This window comes from Erinaceus europaeus, chromosome 14 (genome assembly GCF_950295315.1).
Source record: "Erinaceus europaeus chromosome 14, mEriEur2.1, whole genome shotgun sequence".
NCBI classification, from domain to species: Eukaryota; Metazoa; Chordata; class Mammalia; order Eulipotyphla; family Erinaceidae; genus Erinaceus; species Erinaceus europaeus.
The window spans coordinates 78,369,272-78,380,353 of record NC_080175.1 but is presented as its reverse complement, the minus strand read 5'-3'; the positions used below and the strand labels follow the sequence as shown (position 1 = coordinate 78,380,353).

Below are 11,082 nucleotides of genomic sequence, written 5' to 3'. Positions count from 1 at the left end.
GTTGGCGGGAGCCACACCTCTAGGGCATGCGACTAATTGGCCAATCGTCGCCAGGGAATCTCTGCTCTGATTCCTGATTGGCTCTGGCGGTTCCGCCCCCACAACTTTAGGACGACCCGTCGCCTGATTCTGAGCTGGACGGTGGCCCGCAGAGGACAATAGACTTGCGGGGCGGAGGCAAGGTTTTGCCTGGTGTGGGACACTGCCAGCCTGTCCAGGTGTGGGAGGGCGGCTGGGCTGCAGGTCATGACGGCGGCCTCTGCGGTGTCTGTGCGGCTGGTGTCCGTGGAGAGGAACCGCTGGCAGAGCGTCCCCAGCCTGCTGTTTTCGACTAGGTATGGGGGGGTGGAGTGGGCAGGGGGCATTGGATCGGTGTTGGGGGCAGGTGGGCGGAGGTGAAAGGACACCTGGGTGTGGTGAGAGATGCAGGGAGATCTGGGGCAAGGAGCACAGAAAGAATGAACCCCAGACCCTTTCCTGGGATTCTGCTTTCGGCCTTGGCATTGAGGGGTACCCCATACCCATCCCGTCCCTTTTCATACCTCCCCCCCCCCCCCCGCTTCTTTACATCTATTCTCCAGCTTTTTATTTGCTTTTCTCATATGGCGGGTGGCACTAGGCCTGTCTCCCTGCTCTTTCAGGCACGAGGCCGTGAATAATGCTGGCTGGTATGGCTCCTGTTTACACCCTGCCGGCACTGCCGTTCCTGTGTGGAAGCATTGTGACCCCGGCTCTGGTGATGTCCAGGGGGTTCAACGACTTGGAAAGAAATGGAGCCTCAAAGCCCCTGTCTGTTCAGTCGTGCTCCACAGGGTGTCTACTTCAAGAAAACAAAACAATCTGTAGTCCTTCTTCTTTGTTGGAACTAAGTTATCAAAAGGAAGTTTATCTTCGAATGGACTGAGAAGTGCTTTATTCTCAAAAGCTCTTGTTTGCAAGTTCGTACACACCTACCAGTTAACTCACTCTACCTAACCTGATTTCAGATCACCTTTAATTTTTTAAATATTTTATTTATTCTGGATACAGAGAGAAAATGAAAAGGAAGGGGGAGACAGAGAGGTAGAGAAAAAGAGACAGCTGCAACACTGCTTCATTACTTATGAAGCGTCTCCCTTGCAGGTTGAGTGCCAGGGCCATGAGCCTGGGTCCTTGTGCATGGTAACTTGTGCTCTACTATGTGTATTGCCACCCAGCCACTTCTGACTTTTTTTTTTTAATGTTTAATTTACTTGTCACATAGAGAGTTTCACATGAGGGAGGGAGGGAAGGGGGATGGAGCCAGAGCACCACTCTGGTATGTGCATGGCTGGAGTGGAACGTGGGACCTCAGGCATAAAAGCCCAGTGCTCTGACAACTGAGCTATTTACCCTGCCACATCACTTTTTACATTTTGAGCTGTAAACTTTAGTGATAACTGGTAGCAGGCTTAATTTGTTTAAACGTTGCTTCATCGTTATCATTTGCCTCTGTTGTTCTGGAAAGACAGTATAGCTTAGTGCTGAAAGAAACACTGTAATTAGAAGGCAGCTCTTTCAACTTTGTGAGAAACCTTGGACAGTTACTTAATAGCTCTGTGCACTTCAATTTCCCCATCTAGGAGAAGGTAACAGTACAAGGACTGATTGGAGATAGCATTAATATCTGGGAAAGAGGCTCACTCCAAATCTGGGTCATGAGTCATTCCAGAGGTGGAGCCTGTGCAGTCTCCATCATGTAGTTTCAGTTTATTTGTTTGTTTCTTTTTCTTTTTCTTTTTTTTCTTTTTGTCTCCAGGGTTATTGCTGGGGCTCCATGCCTGCTCTATGAATCCACTGCTCCTGGAGGTTATTTTTTCCCTTTTGTTGCCCTTGTTGTTTATCGTTGTTGTTATTATTATTATTGTTGTTGTTGTTACTGTCATTGTTGTTGGATAGGACAGAGAGAATATTGTTAAGTGCACATAGTATGAAGTGCAGGGACTGGCATAACGATCCAGGTTCGAGCCCCCAATTCCCCACCTGAGAGAGAATCGCTTTGCAAGCGGTGAAGTAAGTCCGCAGGTGTCTCTCTTTCTCTTTCCCTATCTTTCCCTCCTCTCTCAATTTCTCTCTGTCATATCCAACAACAACAAAAATGAAAAAAAAAAAACAAATCCCGCCAGGAGCAATGGATTTTTTTTGCCTCTAAGGTTATTGCCGGGGTTCAATGACTGCACTACAAATCCACTGCTCCCAGAGGCCGTTTTTCCCACTTTGTTGCTCTTGTTGTTGCACTTGTTGTAGTTGTTATTGTTATTGTTGTCATAGCTGTTGTTGCTGGATAGGACAGAGAGAAATCGAAAGAGGAGGGGAAGCCAGAGGGGGGAGGAAAAGATAGACGCCTGCAGACCCGCTTCACCACTTGCAAAACGACTCCCTTGCAGGTGACAAACCCCAGTAATAACCCTGGAGGTAAAAAAAAAAATTGAAAAGTCAACTCCTCAATCTCATTCATTAGTATTTAAGTTTTATCATTAGGGGTGGGGGAGAGCAAGACTGTTATAAAATGACTTTCTAGGGTCATCAGCAGCTGGCGAATTGGTGGCATTCTCTCTGTTGTACTTGTTCAGTTCCTTCTCTGTAAGTGACTTTTTAATCAACTCAGATTCTGTGGTCATACACCAAACTCAGGAACAAGCAGACTAAGTGATCCTTTCAAGGACAGGTAGTGCAGGGTGAACAGCCAGAAATAACTTCTGATTTCTAGATTAGTCCCCTACCACCACCCCCACACACAAAGTCTTACTAAATCACCTTGTAGGTTTAAGGTTAACTAAGCTGTCTGTAGACTTAGTTTCAAGTTTTAAAAGGTTCAGATGCTTTTGAAAGAGCAGTGACTGGTCTGTATATCCTCTCTGTAATTCCATTTTGATTCACTTCATAGGAGATGGACATGGAAACAAAGAACCATGAAGTATTCAGCATCCACAGGTACTGGCAGTGTTTGGTGCTTTATTTGGCTTTCTTTCTGATTGAGACCTAAGGAAAATATTTACTTTCTTTTACATAATGAAATGTTTGCATATATTGCTGAACTTTGGGATTTTCACATATTTTCTCCTTAAGTATTGAGTCATGGTTTTTTCTCTCTCTCTCTCTCTTTTTAAATGAAATCTCTTGCCCCTGGGTATAATATATGTAAGGAAATACTTGAGGACATGGTGCATTTGTTGTTGTTTCTGTTTGTTTGACCCTCATTTGTGTTTTGGTTTAGAAAAGCATAACCATGGTTGTCTAAGTCTGTACTTCAAAGTAGTTCTTTGAAGTAGTAGCCTTTTTTTAAATGAATTACCAACTCTCAAACATTAAGTATAACTTTTAGTTGGTTGTGTGTATTCCATTCCCACCCACACCCACATCCACACACACACACACTTCATCCCAGCAACTCTCAATCTGTGACAATAGGGTCTGTAGATTTTTTTTTTCACTAAAAAAAAAACTCCAAGCTTTTAAATCACATAGTCCCTGGGTTTTTGTTTGTTTTAAGTTTAAAGAAAGGGCTGGGTAGTGAAACACTTGGTTGAGCACACACGCTACCATGTGCAAGGACACAGGTTCAGATCCCCAGACTCCATGTGCAGGAGGAGGGGAGCCTCACTAATGGTGAAGCAGCGCTGCAGGTGCTCTCGTTTTCTCTCCCTCTCTTTCAGTCTTTCCATTCTCAAATTCTCTCTGTCCTATCAAACTAAATACATAGAAACTAAAGTCGTCTTAAGTGTAAAGTTGTGTGATTTAAGAATTTATGTTAATAAAGGTTTTGAATTTCTGTGTAAAGCTATGCTTTGCCGACTAGTAGTTATTTAATGGTTATTTAAGATTCCATTAGGCTGTTACCAAAAATAAAAAGTGTTTAATAGCTGGTAATTTTCATAGAATATTTATTTTTCATTCTCACTCCTTCCTCCCCAGTAACTTCTGTATATAATTTACATGATGTCTTAAACAGGACAGAACATTACCAAGGTGCTTATTGCAAACCGAGGAGAAATTGCCTGCAGAGTGATACGAACAGCCCGGAAAATGGGTGTGCAGTCTGTGGCTGTTTACAGCGAGGCGGACAAGAATGCCTTGCATGTGGACATGGTATGTTGTTAAACACCGGAATTCAAACACTGGAAGTAATTTTATTTATGTTTACTGCACCCATGGTTTAGACCTTTATGTTGACAGCTGACATCTGCTAGTGTTCATTTTGTGCATTAAATTCAAACTTCTAATTATTCCTCTTGGAACATTTTCCAAACTACACCAGTTGAATCAAATAGTTTGCTTTGGGCTGGAGAGATAGCATAATGGTTATGCAAAAAAGACTTTCATGCCTGAGGCACTGAAGGTCCCAGATTCGGTCTCAGGTTCAGTCCCTGGCACCACCATAAACCAGACCTAAGCAGTGCTCTAGTAAAAGGAAAAAAAAGTTTGCTTTGTGGTGTAGTTGACTTATGTAGGCACGACCCTATGTCATCAAAAGGCAAAAATTGTTCACAGATTGTTCTTGTACTGACACATAACCAGATCCCTGAGGTACAAGAAAAAGAATCCAAAGTTTTATTCTTAGCAACTACTACTTTCTGGCAAAAGGATCTTAAACAAGTCACTTAGTGTTTCTGAACCTTGGTTTATTATAAAGTATAACTAAAATGACCCTAAGATTTGGAAAGGTTAGTAATTCTCACCTGCTACGACCCACCAGACAGACTCCAACCATAGGGCCTCCAGCCAGACTCAAGGGCTGACGTAAAGTCATGGCACCATGCTTGCTGCACTGCATAGCAGACCCATGGTTTCCCCAAGTCGTTATTCTTCTTCCTCTGTGCCATGGCTATCTCAAACCTCTTTTGCTCCATCTCCACCTCTCAGTCTCTCTCTAGCCACATGTCTTCCACAGACGATGTTGGTTTCACACAGAAAAATGTCAGACTGCGTCACGGGGGAGAGAGAGAAGGGATCTGAGCGGAGAGGGAACACAAATCTTTATTCAGGTGGGCACCTCAGAGTTGGGTGAGAGCGCAGCAGTTTGGGCCACATGGAGCTAGCAAAATGGCCGCCTCCAGCTACACGCAGCACCCTTCTCTGTGTCTAGTCGCGGAAGTGAAAAAGGGCAAAGAGAGAGAGGGGCAGAAGCAGAAGGGCTTTTATGAGAGAAATTCCGGAAGTGACAAGTCAGGACAGGATTGGCTAGGAAACAAGGCACTCCGGGAATAGGGTTTCTAGAGGGAATTGACAATACCCTGAGGGGACAACATGGTGGAACAAGGCACTCCGGTAATAGAATTTCAACTCTCGCAGGAATTGACAGTACCCTGAGAGGACAACATGGTGGATGTGACTGCATCTGTACAGTTTCCCAACAGAAAAATATAACCCCGCTTCCTGCCATTGAGTCTGTTCACCTGCCTTTGTTCTTACCCTTTTCCTCTCCAAGGCCATTGCCTACCTGTGCTTAGTCCTCCTTCTCTCTTCAAGTAAAGGATCTTTTTTTTTCTTACTGTATATTTTCACTTTAATATCATCTATCTCTGTGGCCTTGCCAAAAATCTCCATATTTCTATTTCCAGACTTTGTTCTGTGTTTGATACGTGCATATACATTTGCCCACTCAACATCTCCACCTGATGCGTCCCAGGCAACAGACTGTTACGTCTAACATTGAACTCATATGACCTTTCATTTCTACTAACCCTGCTGTCCTTGCAGAGTCATTTAACCCAGTAGATAACATCACAGCTCACAAAAATAATCATGACAAATCTGGGAGGGGGGTTGTCTTTAAATCTCTCTTTCTCCCTTCTCACTCTATAGCCTTCACCCTCCTCCATGGGGACAGTCACCAAGTGCTATTAATTCTTTGCATTAAATGTTTCTGCACCTGAGGAGTGGGTGCAGTGGTAGAGTGCTAGATTTACATGTGTGAGGCCCCAAGTTTAATGGCCAGCACTGTGTATGTCAGAGTGACACTTTGATCTTATGAAATAAATAAAGTGAATCTTCAACATCATCATTATTATTATTTTGCCCTTTAGTACATATAGCCTGAGTCAAATACACTATCATCTCTTGATCTTTGAAAACTATAGCCTAGGGGCTAGGCAGTGGCACACCTGGTTAAGTGCACATTACCATGCATAAGGACCCTAGTTCAAATCTCCGATCCCCACCCGTGGGGGGAGCAGTGTCTGTCTACACTATGGTGTCTCTCTGTCTCTTCTCTCCTCCTTCCCTCTTAATCTCTCTGTCCTATCAAATTATATAAATTTATTAAAAAGTCTTAAAAGAAAAAAAATCTAGCCTCTTAAGTGTTCTTTCCACTTCTACGCTTGACCTCCTCCCTCATTTATTTTTCTTTTTCTGCAGTTCATTAAGACTGATAGCTTAAAATAAAAAAAAAAAATTGTTGGGGCTGGGCGATAGCGCACTTGGTTGAGTACATGTATCACCCTTCACTAGGACCTGAGTTCAAGTCCCCTGTACTCACCTGCAAGGGGAAGTTTCATGAGCAGTGAAGCAGAGCTGCAGCTGTCTTTGTCTCTCTCTTTTTCTCCCTCCCCTCCCCTCTTAATTAGTCTCTGTCCTATCAAATATAAGAAAAATAAATTAAATTAAAAAGTCAAGGGGCTGGGCAGTGGTGCACCAGACTGAGCACACATTACCATGTGCAAGGGCCCAGGTTGAAAATCCCAGACCCCACATGCAGGTGGAAAGCTTCACATATGATGAGTCAAGCTGCAGGCCTCCCCCCTCCCTCTCTCCCTCACTCTCCCTCTCTCCCCCATGTCCTTTTTCCTCTCACTTTCTCTGTCTCCAGTAATAAATAAATAAAATAAACTATTTGTTTCGTTCCTCTGCTTTAAGTCTTTTAATGATCTACCAGATTAGTAATTATTTTAAATGTGGTTAGCATTCAACATTGGGTAAGATAGTTAGAAAGTTAGTATGCTGATGGAAATGCATGTTGGTAACACTATTTCAAGGAATGACTAACCAGGATCTGATAAAATATTATATGGTTTAGCCTAACCCTGGAAACATTCCCACTGATGTGTGTGTGTGTGTGTGTGTGTGTGTGTTTACAAATAGAAGCTTGAATGAGAATGGTGACCCACATCTAGTTTTCTGCCATTATGATCTAAGTTCATAGGTATATGATTAGATGAACCATGGTAACTTCATAGTGTAGAATGTTCTGCAATTAATTGATAGTTGTTATTAAATATGTCAACGTTTGCTGTCTGTCTCTGCCTATAGACAGGGATGTTTGTCTTATTTACTGCTTTCCAGACAATTCCTACCTCAAAGCATGGCACATAGTTGGCATTTAGTATGTCTCTGAATGAATGATAATTTCCTGTCTTCAAGGATCTGCCTCAAGGGATGTTGTGACTATCTGAAAGACGTAAGGGAAAGTGTAAAATAGCCCACAGATATACACAAGGAGCACTGTCATCCCACTCTGCTGATTGTGTAGTAATTAGTAAACTTTGTAATTTCATTTCTTACTACACATCTATTATCAAAATGTAAATTTTTTTCAAAATGTACATTTTACCACACTAAATACATAAAAAGTTATTATTGTTGCTAATTAATGTTAGCATTAGTAGTCATTGTAATATTCACCTTGGGTGAATCAACTAATATAGTAATATTAGTAGTATTGTTACTAAAAATGCCAGGATTAATGTTTGTTGCTTTCTAATCCAAGATACTTTAATTTAATTCTAGCATGTGAATTATACATAAAAGCAAATACTGGTGTCTTCCAGTGCAAAATTCCAAGACTGACACTTGGCAGCATAGCCTTGAGCTGCTGCTTTGTTTCTTGGTTCCTGTTTCAACGGGCCTTGGGGAGCTAGCACTTTATATCTCTAACAGCAAAGTGACCCTGAAGCTGTTCTTTCTGGTGTGGTAATGTGCTCTGGCTGTGTGGCTCCTTTAAACATGTAATGTTTCTTAAACAGGCAGACGAGGCATATTGCATTGGCCCCGCTCCCTCCCAGCAGAGCTACCTTTCCATGGAGAAAATCATTCAGGTGGCTAAGATCTCTGCTGCCCAGGTAAGAGTCTTAGGAATAAGGCTTGTTACGACCTGCACAAAATTGCTTATTACTCACAGGCGTCATTTACACTCTTTGAGCTGCTCCCAGGATTTTCACATTTCATTACTGGGTTTTTGTAAAATAGGCACATCTCTTCTCCTTTTCCAGGAACTTGTCTTTCTTACTGATTCCTCTGTTCTTCACATCTTTGGAGAAACACACAGAGGCAGAGTCTAGATTGTAAATTAAATTGATTATGTCTCAAATCTGGGTTTTAAGCACAGCAAAGCAGCCTCCCTCCCAGGAGAGCTATCATGCCGCTATCTCCCCTCTTAGTTTCTATCTCTATCCAATCATATCTAAATAAATAAAAATAGAATTGAAACAGGTTTGATAGACACCAGCATCTTTTGGTGAAGTCTCCCCAGAAGGGGACATCACCCAAGTCACAGTGTACCAGTGGACAGCGGAGTAAGTCTAGCCTTCCATTTCTCACTTCTAGGCAATCCATCCAGGATATGGTTTTCTTTCAGAAAATATGGAATTTGCTGAACTTTGCAAGCAAGAAGGAATTATTTTTATAGGCCCTCCTTCAGCTGCAATTAGAGACATGGGCATAAAGAGGTGAGTTCATCTTTTTTTTTTTTTTTTATGGGGGAGGGATTAATGGTGTACAGTCAACAGTAAATACAATTGTTGGTACATGTGTAAAATGTCTCAGTTTTTTGCAAAACACTTTCACGCCCTTCCTAGGTCCTCCTCCACCATCGTGCACCAGGACCTACTCCCCACCCCTGCCCCAAGAGTCCTTTACTCTGATGTAACACTCCAAACGCAGTCCAAGTTCTGTTTTGTGTTTCCCCTCGATTCTTATTTCTTTTCTTTCTTTTTTTTTTTTTTTTTTTTAATTTTCTGTTTATTGGATAGAGGCAGAGAGAAATCCAAAGGGATGGGGAAGATAGCAAAGAAGAGAGATAGACAAACATCTGTAGCCCTGCTTTTCCACTTGCAAAGCAAAGCTTTCCCCTGTAGGTAGGGACCAGGGACTTGAACCTTGGTCCTTGCTCATTGTCACATGTACTCTTAATCAGGTGCACAACCACCTGGCCCCTCTATTATTTCTATTATTTCTCAGCCTACAGGAAAATCAACTGAAAGGGTTTGGTTTGCTTATAACAGACCCATCAATTTTACCCCCTTTTTTTTTTTTGCAGCTATAAGTTATTTATATACTACCCAAGTGAGGTAAGAAAAAAAATTAGCTAGTCTTTCTAATACATACACACACACACGTGTGTGTGTGTGTGTGTGTGTGTGTGTGTGTGTGTGAATATATACCAGTTTTGGAGGAATAAAAGCAAGATGGGATGACTATCACTTAAAGCTGGATTGAAGCAATTTTAATTGAAGACATTTTAATATTTGTACACTAGTCTTTTCTTTTAGACTGTGGATCTTTATAAGACTTTTTAAATGATTTTCTTTTTAAAAATACTTATTCGTTTTTATTTTGAATGGAGAGAAGTTGAGAAGGAAGGTGGAGATAGTGAGAAAGAAAGACACCTGCTTCACTGCTTCCTGCAGCCCTGCAAGTGGGGACCCGGGTCTTTGAACCATGGTCTGTGCACACTGTAATGTGCATGTTCACCAAGTGTGCCACTACCCCACCTACACACACGCTTTTTTTCTTTTTTTAACCAGAGCACTGTTCAGCTATGGTTTATGGTAGTTCTGAAGATTGAACCTAGGACCTTGGAGCCTCAGGCATGAAAGCCTTTTTGCATGACAGTTATACTGTCTCCCCAGCCCTAATGTTAAGTTTCATGAGAGAAAGTAAGAAACAGGCCCTGGAGCACTGCTCAGCTCTGGCATATATAGTGGTGCCAGAGATTGAAACATGGACCACTGGGGTCCTCACTGGTGCAATCACTGTGCTATCTTCCTGCCCCTTACCTATGAGATGCTTTAGTTAAGGGCTCCAGTCAAGGAGGCTAGGGATAACTTACTCAGTTTACTGTACCCCAGGACCACATTCAAGGCCTCAGTCAGCACATGAGAGCACTGTGCAAAAGGATGCTTCATGAACAGTGCCTTGCTGCTGTAGTATCTCTCTCCTCTCTCTCTCTCTTTCCCTCCTTTCCTACCTGCCTTCCTTCCTCCTCTTCATTTCTTTTCCTTTTCTCTCTTTCTTCCGTTTCCTTTCTTTTTCTTTTTTGGATAGAACAGAGAAATTGAGAGAGGAGGGGGAGATAGAAGGAAAGAGAGAGACAGACACCTCTAGCCCTGCTTCACCACTCCTGAAGCTTCCCCTCTGCAGGTGAGAGCAGGGGTTTGAATCCTGGTCTTGGAACATGGTAACATGTACACTCAACTTGGTGCACCACCATCCGGCCCTTCCCTCTCTGTTTGTATGATTAAAACAAAACAAAGCATTTAAAGAGCTGCATTGCATTTTTATAGTCTGAGCAGTATTTGTTTCTGCTGTGTGAAATAATTCATAGCATTGGGGCACCTGGGGTTTTTTTGTTCTTAAGCACATCCAAGGCCATAATGGCTGCCGCCGGAGTCCCTGTTGTAGAAGGGTATCATGGAGAGGACCAGGCAGACCAGTGCCTGAAGCAGCACGCTGCGAGGATTGGCTATCCCGTCATGATCAAAGCTGTCCGGGGCGGTGGGGGAAAGGTAAGACCGAGCTTGTGTGTGTTTCTACTTCAGACTGCTCTGCTGGCTTCAATTTCTGTTGCATTCATAACCATCTTTTCGTCCTAGGGAATGAGGATTGCTAGATCAGAACAAGAATTTCAAGAACAGCTAGAATCAGCACGGAGAGAAGCTAAGAAGTCTTTCAACGACGATGCCATGCTGATCGAGAAGTTTGTGGACACACCCAGGTGGGCTCAACTTTTTTTGATTCCGGCTCAGATTTTATTGTTGTTATTCTGGGAAATGAAGCCAAGGCCTCCTCCTGTGTCATATTCCTGGAGAAGTCTCTGAAGCCTAATTTTTCATTCATTATTTTTCTGAG

At 42.7% G+C, this 11,082-nt stretch overlaps 1 protein-coding gene across 1 annotated transcript in view; it reads left to right on the top strand.

Moving 5' to 3' along the window:
• The first annotated feature begins 131 nt into the window (after positions 1-131).
• MCCC1 (methylcrotonyl-CoA carboxylase subunit 1) overlaps positions 132-11,082 on the top strand; it is a 63,474-nt gene continuing 52,523 nt past the window's right edge. Inside the window, exons 1-7 of the mRNA XM_007534040.3 lie at positions 132-335; positions 2,906-2,952; positions 3,971-4,107; positions 7,980-8,075; positions 8,560-8,681; positions 10,592-10,739; positions 10,827-10,948. Of these exons, the coding sequence (XP_007534102.1) occupies positions 247-335; positions 2,906-2,952; positions 3,971-4,107; positions 7,980-8,075; positions 8,560-8,681; positions 10,592-10,739; positions 10,827-10,948 (761 nt within the window). The 5' untranslated portion in view covers positions 132-246. The remainder of the gene's footprint in view (positions 336-2,905; positions 2,953-3,970; positions 4,108-7,979; positions 8,076-8,559; positions 8,682-10,591; positions 10,740-10,826; positions 10,949-11,082) is intronic.